This window comes from Vipera berus (assembly GCF_964194415.1).
Source record: "Vipera berus genome assembly, chromosome: 6".
Lineage (NCBI taxonomy): Eukaryota > Metazoa > Chordata > Lepidosauria > Squamata > Viperidae > Vipera > Vipera berus.
Genome location: NC_138208.1, coordinates 92,540,131 through 92,563,901, shown reverse-complemented (window position 1 = coordinate 92,563,901; position 23,771 = coordinate 92,540,131). Strand labels below are relative to the sequence as shown.

The following is a 23,771-nucleotide window of genomic DNA, read 5'->3' as shown; positions in this document are numbered from 1 at the left end:
AATCCTGAAAGGCAAACATAAGCGGACAGAAGACAGAAAGCAGCTAAGGAAAGGCAAAGGTGGCACGCATCTATAGGCAAAATTATAGAAGCAAAACCTTCAGGACAGAGGTTTGTTATTTGACTTTTGAAGTCAGTGTTGACTCCTGGAGACTTTCTGGACAGTTTTTTTGGCAAGATTTTTTTTTAATTACCGAAAGTTGGTTCTAAGCCTACAAAGAACCAAAACAGAACACTAGCTCCCAGTTAGCTTCCACTTGCATTCAAGGTGCTGGTTATCAGCCATAAAGACCCGCAGGGCATTAGGGCCTGGCTACTTGAAGGCCCACCTGTCTCCTTGTGTTTCCCCCTGCCCACTGAGGTCAGCTGAGGTGGGCCTGCTCCAGGCTATCAGGGAAGCAGCGTCACCTTGTGGGAACTGTGAAGCGTGATGCCCTGTGGAATGATGCCCCCACGCAAAAAAAATCTTTTCTAAAAGATTGACACACAAAAATCTACTAAGGATCATTTAGGATTCACCTGGAAGCCAGCTTGAATCCCACAGCCAGGAAGGGGAAATGGCTGATTCACAGGTGACTGAGAGCAAACTATTAACATCTGCAGCATAAACAGTTAACGGCCATCAAAAACTCTACACATAACTCTATCTTGAAAATACTGGTTGTAAGCAAGAACCATGGTCCAGGGTCATGGTTAATACTGTCTTAATACAAGTTACAAAGTTCTACTTCATTGTACAGGTATTCCTCAGGTTACACAGCAGTTGGGACCAACAATTCCATCTCTAAACGTGATGTCATATGACTGCCTCACTTAGAGATGGGCAATTCCAGGAGTCCCAGTTGCCAGTGTAACCCCAGTACCGCATGGGTTATTAAGCAACTGTGGTGTGGGAAGAGACGGGGGCCCCCAAAAGAAAGCAGGCCGGTGGGCCAGAGCTGCAGGTGCCCAGAGTGGGCGCTACGGAGGGCTGGAGAGTATGCAGAGTATGGACAGATGGGTCCCACCAGTGGGAGCCAGGCGGTGCAGGTGGGCAAAAAAGCAGCCGGAGAGGGAGTGACTATTTAAGCCACCGGGTGGAATTCTCTGGTCCTCAGCCTCAAAACTGTTGCAGACAACACTTGTGCTTCTCCTCTCTTTGAGTCTCCCTTGCCAGCCGTTTGCTGACTTCAGGTGACAAGGCAAGTCATAAAACGCTCCAAGAGCCCTGTGAGGTGATCTCACGATGGATCGTTAAAGGTGCTTCCAAGTAAGAGCATCACGCAGAAATGCAATCATATTAGCTTTATTCAATGATAGATCAAAGAGAAAGAAATACTTGGCATGAAAGCATTCATGCCTGCATGTGAGAGAGAAATAAAATAAAAGAAAACAAGCTAGCATTACATAACTAAAACAGAAGAACTAGGGGCTAGGAGTAGAAGTAGAACTAGAAATAGAATTAGAACAAGAAAAAAGAGCAGCCCCTCGTGCAGAGGTATTTATGGGGGGTCTTGGTCCCTCCCTGACCATAAAACTCTCTCACCAATGGGGCTGTCGGGTCTGAGACCCTTGGCTCATCAGTGGAAGCAAAGAAGCCTCTTTGCCTCCATCTGATGACCCTTTTGGGGAACTGCCATGGCTGGCACAAAACATCTAACAATTCCCCTTCTTGCCAGCCAATGACAGGGACCAGTGAATGTATGTGAGGGGCGAGTAGGTGTCATAGACATGCATAAAAACATTCAGAAGGCCAAACACAAACGCTTACACAGAAGGTTGTGCCGGTCAATGGGAACAGGTTGGGTGAACAGATCAGCTATCTGGTCAGTTGTGTTACAGTGTTCAACATGAATGAAACCCTTTTTGGTAAGCTGTCTGACATTTTTATAGCGTATGTCTATGTGCCAAGACCTAGATCCTACTGCATAAGCGCCCGAGATTGCAATTGCGGCCGTGTTGTCCTCTAGAATTTGGATGGGCAGAGGAGGAGATGCCCAGATGCTTGTTATTAGCTCATTGAACCAAGTCAAATCCTTGGCCGTGTCTGACAGGCTGGCATATTCAGCCTCGGCCGTGGAGCAAGAAATAAATTTTTGCTGTCTAACATGCCAATGTATTGGACAGCCATTTAGCAATATGAGGAAACCAGAAGTGCTCCGTCTAGTTTTGGTGTCGCCAGCCCAGTCTGCGTCTGAGTAAGCGGAGAGCTGGGCCGTCTTCCCCTTCTCTGGTTCTAGCATAAGGAGGGCATCAGCTGTGCCCTTTAGGTATCTAAGTACCCTTTTAACAGCAGTCCAGTGGAATTCCTTTGGGTGTTCCACGTGCCTGGACAATAGATTCACAGCTAAAGCTATGTCAGGCCTGCTCCAATTGCTGATGTATAGCAAGGAGCCAATCACAGATCTGTAAAGCGTGTTATCTGTGAACTCAGGACCGTCCTTATGGGTGTGGTTGTAAAAGTCGCTTTGCATTGGGCTATGCGTAGGATTAGATTCTGTCATTTTGCATTTGGCCAGTAATTCCTCTATCTTTTCTTTTTGAGATAGAGCGAACCCCCCCTTAGTGGCCAAAATATGCACACCCAAGTACTTGTCAACCCGCCCCAAAGACTTCAGAGTAAACGTTTCTTCCAGGGCCTTGGCAAATTCATCACACCCTTCCTTGTCAGGCCCTACATATAATAGGTCGTCCACATAAACTAACACCCGTTCTGTGGTACCCTTGGAATTGCGTGTGAAAACACATTCATCTGCATGAGATGCATGGAAACCAACTCGTTCTAAATTCTTTCTAAGACAGTCATACCATAATTTCCCTGACTGCTTGAGACCATATAACCCTTTGTGGAGCAACCATGTATTTCCCCCTTCTTGCTGGTAGCCAGGAGGAGCCCTCACGTAGATCTGCCGGTCCAAGTTGGCGTGGAGGTAAGCCGTCTGGATGTCGAATTGGAAGACTTCTTCTCCCAGAGCGGCTGCAGTCACGAGGGCGGCCTTGACGCTCTCTGCGCGGACGGTTGGAGAGTACGTCTCGGCGTAGTCTTCCATATAGCGCTGAGCGAAGCCCTGGGCTACTAAACGGGCCTTATATAGGTAGAGGCCATTGGCAAGTGGTTTGGCTTTGTAAACCCACCTTGTGCCAATGACTTTCCTCTCCTTTGGTGGTTGCTGGGGGGTGAAGACTTTGAGTTTCTTTAAGCTCTGCATCTCCTTCTCCATTGCGAGCTGCCATTTCTCCTGCTCTTCGATGGGCAGCTCCTGGATGTCAGAGAAGGATTTTGGGGTGACCACAACGCTGTTGACAGACGCGATGTGGCCAATGTCAATTCTCTTTGGCGGGACCCCTTTGTTGGACCGCTTTGACCTCCTTACCTTCTGCCACTCACCGCTCTTTTCTTCCGCGGGTCTCTGAGGCGTCGCTGGGGGTGAAGACGGCGTGTCTTCCTCCATGGGACTGGACGCATCTTCGTCTTGTTCCTCACTTTCGTCGGTGGCAGGGTATGTGGTCGTCTCAGGTGATGTCGTGGTCGGTGTGCCTTTGCTGGGTCGGTTGGCATATGGGCTCAGATCATTTGAGTGGATCTGGGTCCAATTGGAATCCTCTTCGAAAGAGGCAGATTGAGAAGTTACAGGCCTGCCCCCTTCTCCCAGGAAACAATAGGCCTTGGAGCCAGGAGCATAGCCCAAGAACATTAGTCTCTGGGAAACAGATCTCCCCTTCTTCCGCAGCTGCTTGGGGATGTGCACCCATGCGTAGGAACCAAACACACGCAAATGTGCCAGATTTGGTTTCCTACCGTGAACCAGGAAATATGGGGTCTGGTTCACAACACTGCTCCAGGTGCGGTTTAAGGTGTAATTGGCGTAGTGGACCGCCTCTCCCCAGTATGATTCTGCGACACCAGCGTCTGCAATCAGACTACGCATCATGGTTTGCAGGATTCCATTTCTTTTCTCAGCTACACCATTTTGCGAAGGGGTGAATAGTGCAGTAAGAAAATGGCGGATGCCCTTACGCCTTACCCAGTCCTGGAACTTTCGGGACATGAACTCAGCCCCGCGATCGCTCTGCAGTTGTGCGATCTTGGTCTTGCACTGGGTCTCTACGAAGTTGTACAGTGACTTTATGGCGTCAAAGGCTTCAGATTTTTCTGTGAGGGTATACACGTGGCCGTATCGTGAAAAATCAACGGCAGTGAGAAAATACTTTTTCTTTCCTAGGGATGGTGTAAAAGGCCCAACCAAATCAACATGTACTAGTTGGTACGGGTATTGAGTCTTACGTAATGACACCTTTGAGGTAGGGGCAGCCTTCCTCTTTGTTTTCTTGCAAATGGCACAGTCCAGAAACACGTCACAGTCCTTGAGCTGGACTCCCTCAGCAAATTCTCCCATCTTTTTAACTACAGGGAAGCTTGCATGACCTAGCCTTCTGTGCAATAAGTGTGCGCACTTATCGTGAAGCGGCTTCCCCACCGACACCCTCTTGGCTCTAGTTGCTTTGAGTGGTGCTGTAGGTGCCTGCTGAGATTCAGGCTCCTTGCCCACACTGCCCTTGGAAAGCCTTGGGGCAGACTGTGGTGGCTTGGGAGAAAAATATGGTAAGCCATTTATGATGGAAATATTTCCAATGACCCTCTGGTCCCGGGTGACATGACCTCCCCCCTTGCGAAATAAAACTTCCACTTTGTCATCGTCACACAATTTGGTAATGCTTAATAGGTTGTTGGCAATGGAAGGAGCATGCAAAACACCTTCCACTTTTCCAAGTCCAGGTACAGACACAAAACCCTCCCCAACAACTAAAGCTGTATCACCATTTGCCACTTTGACAGATGAGTTAATTTTCTTTAACCTATTAAAACCTTGACTCATATTAGTAATGTGAGAAGAAGCTCCAGAGTCCAGTAACCATAAGTCAGTGGAGCTATCAGCCCTTGTTGTGGGGGTGAGGGAACAAGTATGAAGAAAATTTCCCTTGATATTTCCTTTGCCCCTGCCACGCCCCCTTTCTTGCCCTTTGCCCCTTACTTGATTGGGACCACGTTTAGGGGGTTATTGTTGATGGGGGCAGTCTTTCTTGAGGTGCTCCTCAGAGCCACAGATGAAACACTTAATTAGAGCATTAATTTGCTCTGAGTTGTGGCGCCCCCTTCTGACTTGCTGAGTGGTGACTCTGGCGTATTCTCCTGCATTTCTTCTCCTTCTATCTTCCTCGACGAGTCTCCCTGTGAGGTAGGACAGATTTATGTCTTCCCTCCTGGCCCCTTCCAGTGAAACAATGAAATTGCTCCAACTCCTGTCTAGGGAAGCTAGAATGATAGCAACCATGTTCGTATCAGTCACCGGGAAACCTCTGGGTATCAGTTCAGCTCTGAGTGCCGTTAATTTTGTAAGATGTTCAGGCATACTAGCACCAAACCTCAGTTTGGTGTTGTAAAGCTCAGATGTGAGTCTGGTGAGTGAACCAAGGGTATCGCTGTGGAATAAATTACGTAATAACTGCCAAACCTCACCAGCTTTGAGTCCATCTGGAATGCTGGCGTACAAGTTGCCATCCAAAGAGTCCAGTAGCGTGGTGAAAGCCTGGCGATGCATCCATTCTTCTCGAGGTCCCCAGGGTAAAGAAGGAGTTTTCATTACCATCTCTAGAGTCCCATTCTTTAAGAGACACACCTGGACGTCTCTATTCCAACTGTCGTAATTCTCGCCCCCAAGTTGTAGTTTTTTAAAGTTGTTTGGAAGATTAGCAGATGTGGAAAAGTCCCTTTCAGTTCCTTTTTGATATATTTCAAAAGTGTCCATAGACATAAATGGTGAAGGTATCCCTCTAGTGGTCAAGGAGGGAATTTTTTCTTGTTGATTATTTAGTAACTCTAAATGGGCGTGGCCGGAAACCACGTGATCCGGGGGAGGGCATTGTTCAGGATTTTCCCCTTCTTCCCATGAGGCATTGGGGGGGGGCGGAGCCCAGATTTCCCGGTCTGCATTTGAGTCTTTGTTTTATCCTGCAATGATTCCTCCTGAGAATTGCAAGCACATGGATTGCCTGGATTGCCTTGATAAGCCCATCGCTGGTCCTGAAGACCTGAAGAGAAGGTGGGAGGCCACGGGGGTTGATTGTTGGGAGGCTGCAGGCTGGATCCCCCCCGGCAGTTGGGCCCTGGGGAGAGGATGGGAGGCCTTGGAGGGGGGGGTGGCTACCCCCAACATCTTTTTGGGCCCCAGGGCAGCAGTTAGGAGCTGGATGGCGGCCTGAATGGCTGCAGCATTTGTTTGAGTCTCGGCTGGACAGACCTCATTGTCATCATTGGACTTTAGGCTTTGTGGTGGGGAGAACTCAGGAATTTGCATGCTGCTTTGGCCGGATGCCAGGGATTGCATGCTATTTCAGCTGGATGCCAGGGATTGCATGCTATTTCGGCTGGATGCCAGGGATTGCTGGCTTTCCAGGCTTAAAAAAGGCTTGTCTTTGTTAGACCGTGTGGGGTTACTGGGGGCCGCCATCTTGTTTCCTGTTCCAGACCATGTGGGCGGAGCCATCTTGTTTCCGCTTGCCCCAGGAAGCTGTAGCTCACAGCTGGGTGGGGGGGTTCGCGCCAAAAGCCCTGGGGTCCCGGGGTCACTAAGGGTGGCGGGCGCCATATTTGGAGGCCTCGTGGTCGCTAGGGAAAGGCTCACCAGGGGTTCTGAGGCTTTCTGAGCTGTTTCCTGGGCTGCCTCCCCCCTCCCCTGCATTGCAAAGATCTCTTTAAGTAGCTCTTCACGTTCCTGTGCAGTCAGCTTACTCACGCGGCGTTTGGCTTCAGCCAGGTCCATCTCTGCAGCATCTGAGCAATCTTGGGCAGTCTGCAAGCCTTCTAAGTTTTCCTCTGTGGCGTTCAGGGGTAGAAAGGCATGCAGTGAACTCCCAGTTGCTCTGCTGGATCCTCTGACGGGATGAAGGTCATTTGTGCTCTCACCTGCAGTGGAGATTGCTTCAGGGACTGAAGTCTTGGATGTAGGCAGGGACGCCGTCTTTGATCGATGACTCCTGGTCACGATAGGAGAAGTCCTGCCATCCGTTATAAATAGATTTGAGCTGGATCTTTCAGACATCTTGTAGTATAGTTCCTGGCTGGCTTGGAAGCGTTCCTTTAAACCATCCTCTGGCTACCAACTTGTGAGGTGATCTCACGATGGATCGTTAAAGGTGCTTCCAAGTAAGAGCATCACGCAGAGATGCAATCATATTAGCTTTATTCAATGATAGATCAAAGAGAAAGAAATACTTGGCATGAAAGCATTCATGCCTGCATGTGAGAGAGAAATAAAATAAAAGAAAACCAGCTAGCATTACATAACTAAAACAGAAGAACTAGGGGCTAGGAGTAGAAGTAGAACTAGAACTAGAATTAGAACAAGAACAAAGAGCAGTCCCTCGTGCAGAGGTATTTATGGGGGGTCTTGGTCCCTCCCTGACCATAAAACTCTCTCGCCAATGGGGCTGTCGGGTCTGAGACCCTTGGCTCATCAGTGGAAGCAAAGAAGCCTCTTTGCCTCCATCTGATGACCCTTTTGGGGAACTGCCATGGCTGGCACAAAACATCTAACAAGCCCTCTGTGTAGTTTCTTACCCAGCTACTTTCAAGACGTTTACCATAGGACATCATATCTCAGCTGTGCCAATAATTAAAAAACAACATGTCCAACGTGGAGCCTCTTGTAGATAAAGCCCACAATCACTTGGATCCATCCATGGAGCTGCCTCCCCTTCCAAGGGAAGGTCCCCCAGGACCAAAGGCCTGGGACACTCTAATCCCAACCTCTTTCAGCTGCTCCTACCACACTTCTAGCCATTTCAGCAGGTAGGCAAGAAAAGGATCAAAATATACGCTAGGCAAAAGGAAATTCTCCACTCACGTGTTCTTGCACCGCAAACATTCATAGGTAAACTTGTATTTTATCTCATAGTTGTGGCACCGTGAGACCACCGGGAGCTCTGGATGAATTGCAGCAGACTTGTTGGCATACAAATTCCAGAGTCGCCCATGTCCGTCTCGAACACCATGGATCAGCCACGTTGCTGCATGGCACACTTCGTGGATGAGAGTATCCCGAAGTCGATCTAACCAGGGCATGAAATAAGAGAACAATGAAACTTGTCTGAGAGCTGTGCACTTTAATCTGAGTCTAAGTCTAAAAGGTTAAATCTGACTGCCAGGCATGAATAACCAGGACCACACGTGAAGCCTCAACTAAACCGATCTGTTATTAATCGTGCCTCAGCACAGGAATCTGCTCAGCTAATGGTCAGCAATATTCTGACGCTAAGTGATGGTCAAGAGAATTCAAGAGAGGTTGGCCTTAGTTTGTGGCCACCTAGCGATTCTAGGCTGATTCCTCTTTTGACTCCGCCCCCGGGTTCCGCCACTCCTCCTCCTACGATAATGTTCCAGGTAATACTTTATACTGGAGCTGAACATTTAACCAAGAACAATTAAAAATCACCATCTAAACTATATAGGATATGTGAACTTGTAATAAAAAGGTAAAGGTTTCTCCTGTCCAGTCGTGTCCAAATCTAGGGAGGTGGTGTTCATTTCCGTCTCACAGCCAAAGAGCGGCGTTATCCAAAGACATTTTCCTTGGTCATGTGGCCAGCATGGCTATAGGCCAAAGGCACACAAGAACGCTGTTCCTTCCCACCGAAGGGGTACCTATTTATTTACTCACGTTTGCCTACTTTCGGACTGCTGGGTGGGCCGGACAACTAGCAGTCTAGGATCTTTATTCATACAAATAGTAAAGCGGAGAATATTGTTGCAGTTTAAATCCGCAAAGTAATAATTTAACCAAGCAGCCAATTTCCCCCAGTTGGCCTGATTCCTTGCCACCAATGATCCAGCTACACGATGCTCCCAAAAACGTAGAAGAGCTGGAAGTTGCCTCAATTTAGGACAACTGCTTGGTTGCTGCTGAAGAACCCCCAGGAAGCCCAATTCATATAAATATTGGGGGGGGGGAGAGGGAAGAGAAGAGGAATGGGTAATGTAGACGAGCCAAACAGCTTGGACACTGCAATTGCCCAAATTGTATTAAAATAAGAACTGCAGATCTTCAACTCCTCCTCCCTGCCTCCCCCCCACCATTCCTGGATGATAAGAAATCAGAGGAATGGTTTTCAATTTCACACAAAAAACATAGCTGAAACTTCCAAAGGGAAACCCTCTTCCTAAGAACAGCCTGATCCCACCATCAGTCTGGTGCTGGAGACAGCTATTACCAGCCTTTGTGATCCCTCTTGGAACATGAAGGCGACTTGTGATCGCCCACAAGTGCTCCAGCCAGTCGTTCCCCACAAGGAATGCAGCAAAACAGGCATCTCGGGGTGGGGTGTTGACTTTGAAAAATTATAACTAAGGGGGCTGGACTAGAAGACCTCCAAGGTCCCTTCCAGCTCCCATTCTATTCTATTCTGTTCTGTTCTATTCTATTCTCTAGTAACGTCATCAGTGCAGTTTGGGGAATGAAGAAAACTGCGGCTCAGAGAGCGCCAAGGACCCGTTTTAAACCTGAGCTACAGACCTTCTCCTCTATGGAAGAGATTCTGCCTTCGCATCCAGCACAACCCTTCCGCAGTCAGAGAGGCAAGAGGGCCTACCTGCAGAATCGCAGACTTTTTCCGAGAGCATTATCTTGGCGTAGCGCTGTGTCTCTGGGCCCTTCTCCTGGCCACTTACACAGCACCCTGCCGTCTTCTGCATCTTCTTATTCCAGATAATCTCCATCCTCTCTGGCAGCTGAGGGAAACGGCAGACAACAAGAGACTTGCAACACGGACCCCCTGCTAGAGGTAGCTGCACCTATAAACCCAAATTCCCTACCTTTCCCTCAAAGACAGAACGGTTGTAAAAAGAATACAGCCTTTGAGCCAGCTCTTCTTTGTTGCTCCGGAAATGTTTTGCTAGTTGGGATTCTGGGTCTGACAACTCCTGCAGGAAGCAGCCCTGGACACGGCAGGCTCCCCTGGCGAGAGAAAAGCCAAGAGAAGGAAGGCTGGAGGAGCAGCCCACCCTCCTCCCCTCATCGGGGGTGGGGCAGGCAGGACGTGGCCACCCTGGCCTGAGAAAGCATTGCTGTGAGCTTTCCAGCCTGATCTAAGTTTGATCCTGAAAAGCAGATTCAAAATGAGAACATAAATAAAAGAATGAACGTCTCCCGAAGATCTGGGCACGGTTGAGCAACTTTCAAGATCCACCCATGTTCACCTGAGCAGAGAAGCTCCAGATTTCCTCAAACAAACGATCATTAGCCTGCTTCTAACCACGGTACACACAGAGACATTCTTCTTCCTTCATTCCGCTTTCTCTCCCCGTGTTCCAAATATTATATTGCAACAGAAATATCAGGCCCAAACTGGGATATTAAAGGCACTGGCTGTTTTGTTTGCGGGTGCTGTGGAGAAAATCAGTTTTCGGATGAACAGCAGTTCAAGGTACAAAGAACATGGCCTTGCAAGGTCTGGCTCACTGTGGCACGTTGTAAGATTTCATCAGAACAGTCCCACTGCAAGGCCTGAACCTCAAGATGCAAACGTTTCTTTTAACTAAAACCAGAGTTCTCTGCAGATATCAGATCGGCGGGAAGTAACCCGGGACCTATTACGTTACTGGAATACGCGTGCCTGCGTCATTTCTCCCTCCTTCCCGGAGTGCATAAATACGAGCGCCTGCCTCTCCCGACTCTGCAGGACGGGTGGCTCCCTCACTGCCCTGGAGGCTGCCAGGGCCTGGACGGGGCGCAACGGACTCTGAGCCAGCCCAGGCAAGGTAGAGTGGCTTTGGGTTTGTGGGCCTTTTGGTGACAAGGCTTTTCCACCACTGGTCCTGGATGGAGTGGGACTGCCCCAGACACGCCCAGGACGAAATCGGGGCTGGGTGGGGGTGGGTGGTGTCCTCTGTTATGTCAAGTAACCCTTTACTACTCAAAATGAAATGTTAGACGAACCAGACATCCGTATGTCTTGGGCACCTAGAAGATTAGCAGCTGTACTACGCTGTTTTTCCACCATGATTCTCCTGCCTCTTCAGAAATGATGCTGGCCTCCTCAGTGAGGCCTTCCCAGATGATGGGGGAGACTGAGGAGGATCTTTGGGGAATAGCTGAGCGCTACCTGGAACTGTATTTGTGCAATTCAGAAAGTGATATTGCCCTGTATTTGTTGTACTTTATTTTGATCTGTTGATAATGCAACAGTTCTGTTTTGGCCAGCTTGAATCAACTACAATCAATTACTATTCAGCAGCATATAAGTTTGATAAACAAACAGAGAAACAAATACATCTAGAAGGATCCAGGTCCAAACAATGCTAAATTATGGAAACAGATGTCAGCCTCTTAAAAGTTTTCCACAAAGTCTCAAAGTCACTTGGCAACTTTTCTTCACTCACTGTGAAAATGTTTCTCCTAATGGATGTGTGAAAACTTGGCCAGCCATTTGGACTCTCAACGTAGTAGTAAAGAAGCAGTAGAGACTCACCTCATTTGCACCTGAGTAGCCGACTGAGTAATATCCACGAGGGCCTTGCTCTTAGAAGTCCCAAGGGAAGGCGGTGTGCCAGGAGCAGGGACCCTGGGTGCCGAAGGAAGGCTGCCCTTTCTCTCCGCAGCGGTGGCTGGGCTTCCAAGAGAAGACACGAGGCCCCTCTCCTCTGCAAGGGTGACAAGAGAGAACGCTCAGCACAGCACTCTGCAGATCAGCCCGGCCAGGCTGGGGCCACCAGACGGGAGCAGCTGCTCAGGAGAACGTGGGGCAAGGCAAAGGACCCTGTTGGCTTAAATATTATTATTATAATAATAGTAATAATAATAAAAACGTTGGAAGGGACCTTGAAGGTCATCTAGTCCAGCCCCTGCTCAGGCAGGAAACCCTATACCATTTCAGACAAATGGCTGTCCAGTCTCTTCTTAAAAACTTCCAGTGTTGGAGCATTCACCTCTTCTGGAGGCAGGTGGTTCCACTGGTTAATTGTTCTAACTGTCAGGAAGTTTCTCCTTAGTTCTAGGTTGCTTCTCCCCTTGACTAGTTTCCATCCATTGCTTCTTGTCCTGCCTTCTGGTGCTTTGGAGAATAGTTTGACTCCCTCTTCTTTGGGGCAGCCCCTGAGATACTGGAACACTGTCCCCCCTCATCCTTCCTTTCATTAAACTAGATATACCCAATTCCAGCAACCGTTCCTTATGTTTTAGCCTCCAGTCCCCCAATCATCTTGGTTGCTCTTCTCTGTACTCTTTCTAGAGTCTCTACGTCTCTTTTACATGGTGGTGACCAAAACTGGATGCAGTATTCCAAGTGTGGCTGATTTGTTGCCTGATTATCTTTTCCAGAATCTTCCCAGGTATTGAGGTCAGGTTGATAGGTATGTAGTTTCCTGGATCCATTTTTTCCCCTTTTTTGAAGATGGGAACTACATCAGCTCTTTTCCAATCCTCTGGTAGTTCCCCAGTGCTCCAGGATCTTTGAAAAATATAGTTCAGTGGTTCTGAGATCACGTCTGCCAGTTCCTTGAGAACCTTAGGGTGTAATCCATTTGGTCCTGGTGATTTGAACTCATCTAGGCTGGACAGGTGCTCACTTACCATTTTCTTGCCTATCTTAACTTGCGTTTCTATTCTGTTTTTTATGGCACTGGTTTGGGTAGGTTGGACTGCTTTTTCCCTTTGTGTAAAGACAGATGCAAAAAAAGAGTTAAATAGTTCTGCTTTCTCCCTATTGCTTGTCACCTTCTTGCCACTTTCCCCCACTAATGGACCAGTCATTTCCTTAACTTTTTTCTTGTTTTTTATATGTTGAAAGAAGCATTTTTTGTTATTTTTGACTTTGGTCGCAAGCCTTAGTTCATTTTGAGCCTTAGCTTTCCTCACTTCATCTTTGCAGGCACGGGCTATTTGCTGACATTCTGCCTTAGTTATGTGCCCCTCTTTCCACTTTTTATTCTTGTCCTTCTTATCTTTCAACTTATCAGAGAGTTCTTTATCCAACCATGCTGGTTTCTTTTGATTAAATAACTTCAGACAGCTCTTCCATTCCCAGACCACGAGCAAGGAGACCAAGAGTGAAGTATGGAAGCAGCTCTGCCTACATAGCGGGACAAAGAGACTAGCTGAAACAGCCTGCACAAACCCACAGGCATTGTAACAAAGCTGGGCCTTTATCATCATTTGCGAAGTGGCCCAAGCAGGTGAAGGGCTAGCAATGCCAGGGTGGACTCAAAAAGGGCTGGATTTACTCCTCCCTCCCTCCCCCTGTGACTCAAAATTCTCTTGAAATTGTAGAGAAACACCTTTACTTTGGCCTGTTATTGGAGGCAGGAAGACCAACACCACACACTTCTTCCATACCAGAAGAGTACACCATGTGTATTTTCTGGGGGCCCTGTGCTCCCATAGAAAGGAAACGGCTCCCCCAATAGTGCGCAGCCCTGAGAGGCCTACTGCTTCTGATCCTGAATAACATACATCAACCACACCAGCTACCGAAGCCCTCCTGCTCCCCAGCAGGTAGGAAAATGTATGCACGGCCTAGCCAAGCCTAAGAAATGGCCTGTCTCTTACCACGGGGGCGTTGCTGGTTCCCGGCCCTCTTGACGTTGGGGAAGAACATCCTTTGCTTCATGCGAACGATGAGGCTGTCCACCTCCTCGTCGGAGCTCTCCGGCTCCCTTGATTTCTGCCGCTGGCTCTGGGCTAGGCCTTCCTGGGGGAGAGAAGAGCCTGGCCCCCCCCAGGAAGCAGCAGAGCCCCTCTGAGGAGAGGCAAGAGGCAGGCGATGGCCGGTCCCTCTGAGCTGGGAGGGGCTCTCTGGGGGGCCTCCGACGAAGACGGAATCGTCCTCCGTGTCGAGGTCGCTGCACAAGAGTGGGGAGAACACAGAGCCGGCAGAGCTGGCAGCCGCCCTTCCAGCAACACCAGAGGCTTTTGCTGCGTGGAGAACTTGCGAATCTGCAATGCAATTAAACGGTCTTACTTCCAGGCCACCCACATCCCCGAAATTTTTTATTCTAAGCCAAACTGGGCACATCCATCAGGTAAGCAGAGCAGAGCTTCCCTCCCTGGAGTTCTGCTTGGCAGCAGTGCGGACATGGCTGGCTCCTCCCTTCTCCTCAGGTCTTTGCTCGGCTGCCCAGACTACCTTACAGTGCTGCATTTCCTGGTGGTGCCTCATCCGCACATAATCCCTGATCAGTTAGTTCTATGACAGCAGCCAAAGCTGGCTTGGCATCATGACCTAGCTGGGCATAGATGTTACATAAAATTAGTTAGCCCATCATCCTGGAGTCTCATTTATTTCAAATTCATGGCAACAGCCAACTACAAAGGAGACTCTAAGATCAAACCAAATGTCAGCCTGGGCATTTTGCTTTCTTTCAAGCTGCCATGGAAATGGGGGGGGGGGGAAGGGGGAAACGCGTGCAGGAGGTGAAGGTGGAATTTCTGAGAAGCGATGGGGAGGCCTGGACTCGAGAGAGGCCAGCTCGGGTTGTTTAACATCTTCAAGGCCAGCCATCCTAGGAAAGGCACGCACGAAGGAGAAGCCATGCAGCTGGACCAGAGGCGTTCCCAAAATATCTTCCTGGACAATGACTGAACCCTGGTTACCTGGCTCCTGGAGGTGGGGGGGGCCCCCTCTGGGCTTGGTTTCAATTTGTCTCTTCGTGCACATTTTGCTTCCGACCTTGCCTGACTTTGGCTGCCATCAGTTCTTTCCTAGTAAAAGAACCTTTCCTCTGAATCTGTGGAGGATTTTCCTTCCCCGAGCACTGACCGGAGGCAGCCCTGACGCCAACCGTCAGGAGGTAAGCAACAGCCCGAGACGAGGAACCCTCAAACAAACTAAGGGTAAACAGTCCAACCAACGACTCGCCAAGACTACCCAGACCCACATCGAGAGGACAGTCTATTCTAATATAAACTGAGGGCAAACCCCACTCCCTTCTAGCCCCACTGACGATGTTGCCTAGTTTGGGCAAGGAAACGTCTGCCAGAAAACAGCCGGGCTTAGAGAGCACCGGGGGTCCCTCAAAGGAGACTCTGCCGGCACCTTTTCCTCAGAAACAATGCGGACCCTTCGACTAGGTAATTTGGGGAGGGGGGCATAGCGAGAGGGTGTTTGGCATAATTCCCAGGGAATTTAACCGAAAGAATCTGGCCTTTTAGCCTGGCTGCAAAAGTGCCATCCAGCAGTCATAACGGCGACGGAGGCATTTCAAAATTATAATCTTCTTCAGTCGGGGCTGCCTTGTGCCAAATTGGGCCGCTGAACCAGCACTGTCCTCCCCCCCACTTAAGAATTTGGGAAAGGAAAAAGCAGATAAACTTTGCCAAGCCCTGCTCCCAAAGGTGGGGGGGGTTTGGACTCACTTGCCTTTTGTTGCAGATCCATACTTGTCCTCAGGAGAGCTAAAAAATTTCTCCCTTGATCTTTTCAGACAGAAAGATGAGGAAAAAAAATAGAATTAAGAATGAAACTCTGAAAGCAAATAAGGACTTTTAAAAGTCCAATTGTCCCCTCCCTTTCCATCCTAGGAAGCTAGCGGGACTTGCAGCCCAGTACTTGTGAAAGGCCCACCTTTGCACCCCTGGGCTAACCCCCCCCACACACACACCCGCCCTTCCTGGACCCGAGAGAGGTCCCAAGACCCCTTCCGTTCTGCCTCCTGGGCCCCTCGTCGCCTCTTGGGGCTCATGGGAAACCCAATGTCAGGCACGAAAGGCCGGGTCCACGTGCAACTGATTTATTGCTAAAAGCTCAGGAATCTTCCCAACTAACAGCCAGCACTTGGTTAGAGTTAGGTAAGGGTCAGTTGGGGGTGGGGGTGGTTTGGACTTCATTTGTGGCTACCAAGAGATGTTAGGACAATCCCAAAAGTACTTTTTTCATGAGGCAACTGGACTTTCTTGTTTTTCTTTGAAGATGCTTCAGCTCTCATCCAAGAAGCTGCTTCTGCCGTGACTGGATGTTGGGGAATGGAAGGATTTATATTCCTTGCAGACGGCTGGTCATTTGCCTTCTGTTAGAGCAGGCATGTCAAACTTGCGACGTCACATGACGTATTGCGACTTTTTCCCCATTGCCGGCAATGGGGAGGGCGCAGTTTCATCATGATGCGTCCGGCCCGTGGGCCTGCAGTTTGACATGTCTGTCTTAGAGAGTGGCTGGGGCCACCTGGAAGTTTGTGTGTGTCCTGAAGGTCACCTGAGTGGTGCAAATGGATGTGGGGCCCTCTTGGAACTGCTGCAAGGACCGTGTGGCAGACAGGACACAGGTGGTGCCGTATCCCTCCCCCTCTGTTGAGAGGGGGCTGTTTTGACCTAGATGGCCTCTTCGACCCCTCTTCCAAACCACAAAATCCCTCTTTTCACCCCTCCTCCTGACTCAGCTAGTCCTTCTCCTACTACACCAACCTCCCTCCCGTCTTTCACAGGGCCCAAAACTGGGTCTTCTTCCGTCTTAATTTAAGAGATTAAAATCCTATCCGCTTGATGTTTCTTACCATTGTTAAAAGCATTTAGCTCATATTGAGATTGCATTTACAAGAGCAAGCAAGCAAGTCTCACTTTAACCTTTGTAACAAAGTTTTAAATATTAAGTGTGGAATAAACAGTCCATTTGGCCATTATTGTCCTGAGGCTCATCATGCATTTTGGGGTGATCACCAAAAGGTACAGAAAACATTCATGAAAGTCAGTAAAATATCTCTTCCACGCAACCCCTGAGAAAATCCTTGGGGTTTTTTTTTTACTTCACCTGGGAAATCAGCTGAACCAACAGAGTGCTTGCAATATAAAGGGCCTTGCAATAGTGGCGGATATCTGCAGCTCAGCTGTAGGATGAGGGCGAGGGTTCGTTCTCCGAGCTTGTGGGTTGGTTTCCGAACAGTGAAGATGTTACCCAGCCTGGTAACGAAACGTGCAGAAACCAACCCTCAAGCTCGGAGAACCAACCTAATGAGAGGTCTTGTGAGGGAGGTTATAAACAGGCTGCACTTTGCCCGATGTTTCTTACTCGGTCCTGTGGCCGTGTATTTACTGTCGCTTCATTTTCTGCTACCAACTTTAACTGACCTCAAATTGCTCAGAAGAACCAGCCTGGCTGGTCCTTGGGGTGGGGGAGAACAAACAGGAAGCCTCAGAGCTTCCGAGGACCCTCCTGGATTGTTCCCGAGAGAGCGGCCTGGCTCTTTCCACCAGGCCATCGGGAGACCCGGGGGGGGGGGACACACTTGCCTTGCCTGCTGTTACCGTGGCCGCCCGTCTCACGGAGCCCCTCTGAGGAACATTCAGGAGGCGCAGGGAAGGGGCTCACGGGGGGGGGGGAGGAAGCCTCCCATTCAAAACACATCCTGTCCGTGAGCTCCTCAAAGGGCCAGGCGAAATGGCTGCGCTCTGCTCCAGGTCGCCTTTTTCTGGGGAAACTGAAGCCAATTTGATGGGGCCCGACTCCCCCAGAACCCAGGTAGCTGTTATATGTCCCGCTAAGGACTGGGAGAAGTTTTATTTTGGGGGGGAAAAAACAAAAACAAAAAAACAAGCTAGAAAAGTGAAACTTACAAATCTATACGCAAGTAGTTTCTGTTCTCTCTAGCGTACATTTTATCTTATTGCTGTTTTTCTAAATTAGTATGTTACAGTAATTACTATACTACTCTTCAATTATCATTACTATTACAATATTACCTCTCTACTATATAATATAGCTATACTCTCTCCACCGCAGTCTGTATATTCTAATTTTTAAATGATTTTTCAAACTATTACTACAGGTTATCTATTGTTTTACGATTGTTTTTATATTGTGATTTTGTCTGATTCATGTACGTCATCCAGAATCACTTCTGGTGAGATGAGCGGCTATATAAATGTGATTAAATGTTTTTCTGATTATCTCTTCGGAACGGTATGTGGACAGTTGTTTATGTCTTTGTGCCTCTTGACGGCTAATTTGTCCGAGTTCCCCAAAAGGAAGCAAAAAGACCAAACACTTCCTCATCTTGAACGTTTACTTAACTGGCACTGCTGAAGCTTGTGACCAAAAAAAACTTGCTGGGGGCAGTTACTCATTCGAAGGGCAAGACACGCAGCCAGATCTACACCGGGGGGGCCCCCCAGGCCTCTTCTATCGGAGCGAACCCCACTGGACGCCCTCCTGCTCAGCCGAAGCAGATCCACCTGGTTCTGGACCAGCAAGGTCCTAGATCAGCCGGCTCTAATCTACCAGAATTAAAAACTTGGCTTTTCCAGCCCCCTTGGGGGTCCCACGGGAGCTGTACTGTCTTTATAAAGTTATCTGTTCTCCCACAGTTGTGGTTCTACTGGCGCTTGTCTTTTAACAGTTGTTGTTTTTAACTGTTTGTTTTTGTTGTAAGCCACTGAGATGGGTGGCTATATACATTGCTCAAATAAAAAAATAAATTACAGAATTATTAAGGTAACTGCAACAAGTTTGCAGAAATTAACATGGCTCCTTTAACATTTTGTTTGCTAAAATCACACACTTTTGTTCAATATCTTAAAATGTTTAAAACTGAATATGTTTCAGAAAACCCAAATCAACGTAAAGTACAAAACTCAGACGCACCTGCTGTTTCTTTTCCTTGGGGTGCAACACGAAGCAGGTCGGGGCGTCCTCATTCTAGACAAAACTAAGACAAGCCACAGAAGGAAACAAAAGTTAGTCCCCTTAAAGTAACGATTAAAGTCCCCAAAGGACAATCCACTCCCCTCTCGGGCTCCCTCGGGCCTAACGGGGAGGCCACTGGACTTCCCCTCGGAGAGGTTGTGCTGGGCCGGCCATTTCCAGCTTGCAAGCAGCAGGAGTGGACGAGCAGGAGGAGCCACCCGGGTGGAGGGGAGGGTGTCCCTTCAGACACCTAAGCCAAGGACCAGGGTACAGGCAGCCCCCAACTTACAACAGTTCATTTACTGACTGTTCGAAATGACAAGGGCACTGAAAAAAGCGACTTATGACCGGTTTTCCCACTAACGACGGTTGCAACATCCCCATGGTCATGTGATCAAAATGGAGATGCTTGGCAACTAACTCATGTTTACGACGGTCGCAGCATCCCCAGGGTCACGTGATTCCCCCTTTGTGACCTTCTGACACAAGCAAAGCCAATGGGGAAGCCAGTTTCATTTATCAACCATGTCACTAACTTAACAACCACACTCATTCACCTAACAAGTGTGACAAGAAAGGTCGTTGAATGGGGCAAAACTCAATTCACTTAGCAACAGCAATTTTGGGCTCAATGGTGGTCGTACGTCGAGGACTACTTGTATGTTAAGAAAGCTTAAGAGATCACACAACGGCTACATAATGGACGCACGTTATACGGTCAGAGGTATGCGATGCAAATGTTCTGTACCAGCCTGCTACCGGCCTTGCAGAAAGGCAACCCCTGTACAAACGGCAGAGGCTGGAATACGTCTGCCAAATTTATTACACAAACAAACAAAACATGAAACAAGATACCGGAGCTTTGATCCTCTAACGGAGCGGTTGCTTTCAGCAAACCAGCCCTCCCCCAAACACTCCCTTTATAAGAGTTCAGGGCGTGGCCTCTCTTTGCCTCCTTCCGAGAAGTCCCACAGCCTTTCTCTGCTTGCTCCTACTTGACTGCCTCCTGCGTCGGGCGTCCTTGAACAGGGCCAGCTGTGGGTCATCTTCATCCACACTGTTGGGCTCACAAAGCTGGGTCTCCACCAAGTAAGAGGGGCCTGGCTGGGGGCTCTGCGGAGCCTCCAAGCCATCATCAGCAAGTTCTTCTTCAACACCCCCCTCCTCCCCCTCGTCTGAGTCATCCGACCCAACTGCCGAACCCACAGGCTGACCCTGAATCACAACAGCAAAGGGAAGGGCAGCCAGAGGGCACCAGGCCGCTGCCGAGGTCGAAGGAGGGCCGCAGCCGGAGGGGAGAGCCAGGCATACGGAGACCGAGGGTGCCCCTGGAAGCCCAACGGAGCCCAAGGGCCAACTGCACGGCCAGGCGGCAGCACCTCTGAAGGCCACAAGCCATTCTAGGACGGCCATCCGCACACCTGCCCCAAAGTCTTAGGCGATGCCACAGCCGGGGCTCAGCTGTCAACCAGAGGGGAAGCGGGACCAGCTGAGCTGAGCCTACTTGGCTGCAAGGCTACCTGAAGACTCTTGCAAGCCTCCGAGGACCAATTCCTGCCTGCCGCTTTGGCTTGCTGGATCTTTAGGCGGGTCCTTCCTCAATTCATTTGGCCGCTAACTGACTGGGGGCTTCCGCCTCTCCTCTTCCTTTCCTCAAGGTGATGCCGGCTGGATGTAGCTCTGAAAGAACCACCCCTTCCAGGCCCAGCCAGTTCTCTTCCTGCCCCCTCCGCCATCTTGAGGTATATGGTCACCCGCCTGACACAAGAGACTCTGGGTGGCTTCCCAGTTTAAAACAGAAACCCACTAAAAATAAGCCGGAATTGTCTGTGGTGCCTAAGGTCCATTCCCTTCCCTGAGTGGCAGGCAGGGAACTGGCTGTGGGAACTGGCGCTGGCAGCTGGATTGTGGGGCCACCAGCCGTGTGCGCATCAGCTGCCTCCCAAAGAAAATGTTCTGTGCCGTGGGGAGGCCAGTGCCAAAGGAACACGCTTCTCTTGCCCCATGCAAGGGACTGTGCTGCCGGGCAAGGAGGGCTGATGCTGCTGGAATGCAGACGAGGGCTGCCTTTTCCACTGTGTACGTGTGGAGGTGAGGGACTTTGCTGTGGCCGAGGCAGGGCTGGACTAGGCTGTCTGTGGTTTGTGGGGCCCTGTGGCTGCCGCTCCCTCAGCCCTCCATCCCCAGTGAGATCTGGAATGCCCTGGGAACAACCATCTGCATGAACTTTTGATCAGCATTTATCACTATCCAGGATGTAACCGGATGGATTTAATTGCAACGGGACTAGTCATCATAAGAGAAAGTTTAGCAGTGGGTGTGACTCTACTCAGCTTTCCCACCAGTGAAAGCTAGGGGTGGGTGGGGGGTGGTATTTGTTTTTGAGTCATTGGGTTGTATAATTTTGGCCACAGCCATCTGGTGAGAGGGGAATGACTGTTGGCATGGTGCGGTCGGTGGACGGGTGAGGTGTGGTGATCCCTGACTAACCAGAGGCGCCAAGCACCTCCTAATGCTCCAAAAGCGGCTCAAGTACTAGGGAACCCTCATTGGAAGACTGAGGTTGTGTGTGTGAAGCAAGGGGCGCAGGCCCAGATCTGGATGGAGAGGGGAGGGCAAGTTGTAACCTTCCCGTAATAACAGACAAGAAACGCAGGGTGAGATGTTCATGGGAAACTGGCCACAGGATTTTGTTCCTGCCACATGTTCCAGCCTCTGGAAGTCACTCCTGGGTCCCAGAGGACAGATTGCCACGACAGCTTGTAATAAGGCTACCCTTACTCACGACTTGGATAGTTGATGAAAAGACTAGCCTAGTGTAGAAAAGCAAGCAGGGCTGGGGGGGGGGCAGAGCTAAACATGTCATAAGCTTTGAGTCGTTGCATTCCCATAAGTGGCCCAAGTCCAAAACCGCCTGAGTCCCATTGATTCTTATCTGGCATCAATTTAGTGTCGAACTTTAGTTGACCAGATTCTTGTGCAGAAGCCTGAATAAATCTTCTAAGCTGAAATCTTATGAAGAACAGTTGCAGGATTTGGGTTTGGCCAGTCTAGAGAAAAGAAGGACTAGGGGGGATGTGATAGCACTATTCCAGTATTTGAGGGGCTGTCACAAAGAAGGGGGGGGGGAAGGTCAAGCTATTCTCCAAAGCACCTGAAGGCCAGACAAGAAACCATGGATGGAAACTCATCAAGGAGAGAAGCAACCTGGAATTAAGGAGAAACTTCCTGACATGAGGACAATTAACCAGTGGAACAGCTTGCCTTCAGACAAGGTGGGTGCTTCATCCCTGGAGGTTTAAGAAGAGACTGGTATATGGTCTCCTGCTTGAGCAGGGGGCTGGACTAGAAGACCTCCGAGGTCCCTTCCAGTTCTATTCTGATTCTGTTTACCAAGATCTGGCTGGGACGGGAAGGGAGGCATTTCCTGAGACATGCCCAGTGAGGTTCTGCATCCGACACCAGCCAGGATCCAAGAGAAGGGCAATGGGGGTGGCATTAGTTATCGGACACTTGGGAAGCAGCCAGGGGCCCCGCTCCTCAGATGGCCAGACGCAAGTCACTATTTATTAAGTTAGGCACTAAGAGGGATCGGCCGGGTCTGCCGTCGTACCAGCCTCCCTGCTGCACAGCCGCTTCCCTGCCTGAGCGTCTCGATTCTCTTCTGAGCTGATGGTGGAGTTCCCCAGGGTTGTTGTCTCAGGGGACTTCAGCTTGCCTTCCCTGGGTCAGAGGGAGCTCAGAGCTCATGGCCGCTACAACCATCTCGGACCTGCGTCTCAAGGGGAACGGAGAGGGAAAAGTTGAACTTAGGGACTTTGGCGCACAATTTTCATTTCTGGCTTTGCACTACTGCAATACGCTTGATTTCTAATAAAACTATACCTTTCTCAACAAATGGAGCCAAGGATCATTTCTGTTAGAGCTTTAAGTTGCAGCAGCTCTGACATTTTGCGACTTTCTTACAAGTGAAGACAATGGGGAAGCCAGATTCACTGAACAAACTATGTCCCTAACTTAACACCTGCAGTGATTCACTTAACAACTGTGGCAAGAAAGGTCGTAAAATGGGGCAAAATTCACTTAACAAATGTTTTACTTAGCAACAGAAATTTTGGGCTCAATTGTAGTCGTAAGTCGAGGACTGCCGGTAGTAGAAAGAAAGCAGATGGGCAAACAGAACTGAAAGTCATGTTCCAAAAAAAAAGTACTTCTGCAGGTTAACTTTTGTATACTTACATCTTTCAAATTCATCATCGCTGCCTGAAGACGATGAGCTGCTGTAAAACAAACCGTTCGGTTATCAATGACACTGGCAGATACAGAATTTTTATTATACACGTTAGAAAACTACATTACATTATTTGTGTGTGTGTGTGTGTGTGTGTGTGTGATCAAAAAGATCCCAACGGAACTGCTTCAAAACTTCCTGGGTGTTGCAGGTGAGCATTATCGTGAACCAACACCACACGGGAAGTCAGCGGGCCCCGACACGTGTTCTGGATGGCTCGTCTGAGTTCTCGTAACGTTTCGCAGCAGCTGACGGTCGAACCACGCTCCGTTAACTTCACGAGGAGCTGCTCCTTTGGCACCTTCCCATTTGGCGGGATTTTCCGGTGCTCGCCCGCGCACCGCTCGACGCACCCAGGAACTCTTGAAGCAGGTCCGTTGGGATGCCAAACCTCCTAAGACGTTGTGTCTGCCGTGGATAATCAAACACGAGGTTTATTTTCGGATTGCGCGCGCGTCTCCAAAAAATGGAGCCCCTCCCTCCCTCCCTCGCCACCACCCCCGCCGAGCCCGGGACTGCGCTCACCCTCCGCGCCGGTCCATCGCGCCGAGGCCAGGACCTCCGGCGGGACAGCGGGAGGCTGTGGGAGGGGGGTCGGGAGCCCAAGCGCCGTCTCTCGAATCTCCCGCCTCGGCGCGCGATGATGACGCGCCCGCCGGCCGGACCACAGGGAGAGAGGGGGGAGGGCGCATTCCCCGCGGCGGTGGGAGGAGCCCGGAGGGGGGGCGTGGTGCTCTCAGCGGGGCGGGGCGAGGGAGACGCTTCGCGCGGGCTCCCGGGATGGGCGGGGGCGGCCGCCTGCGAGCGATTCCCGCGGAGGCGGGGGGGGGGCGGCGGCT

At 49.8% G+C, this 23,771-nt stretch overlaps 1 protein-coding gene across 2 annotated transcripts; it reads right to left on the bottom strand.

Annotated features, from left to right (window-relative positions):
• Window positions 1–7,878: 7,878 nt before the first annotated feature.
• On the bottom strand, window positions 7,879–23,517 carry LOC308669590 (germ cell nuclear acidic protein-like; the record flags this gene model as incomplete). 2 transcript variants are annotated; one of them, XM_081330362.1, is made up of 10 exons in its annotated part: window positions 23,458–23,517; window positions 22,881–22,921; window positions 22,255–22,413; window positions 18,600–18,663; window positions 15,387–15,442; window positions 13,577–13,963; window positions 11,502–11,673; window positions 9,847–9,988; window positions 9,624–9,762; window positions 7,879–8,087 (listed from the first exon to the last, which is right to left on the bottom strand). In XM_081330362.1, exons 4-10 carry the CDS (start codon window positions 18,650–18,652, stop codon window positions 7,879–7,881), a joined length of 1,158 nt encoding a protein of 385 aa, XP_081186488.1. In that variant the 5' UTR covers window positions 18,653–18,663; window positions 22,255–22,413; window positions 22,881–22,921; window positions 23,458–23,517. The 2 variants fall into 2 exon arrangements, with proteins under 2 accessions (XP_081186488.1, XP_081186487.1); XM_081330361.1 differs by lacking the exon at window positions 23,458–23,517 and having other exon boundaries at window positions 22,881–22,950.
• Window positions 23,518–23,771: the final 254 nt, after the last annotated feature.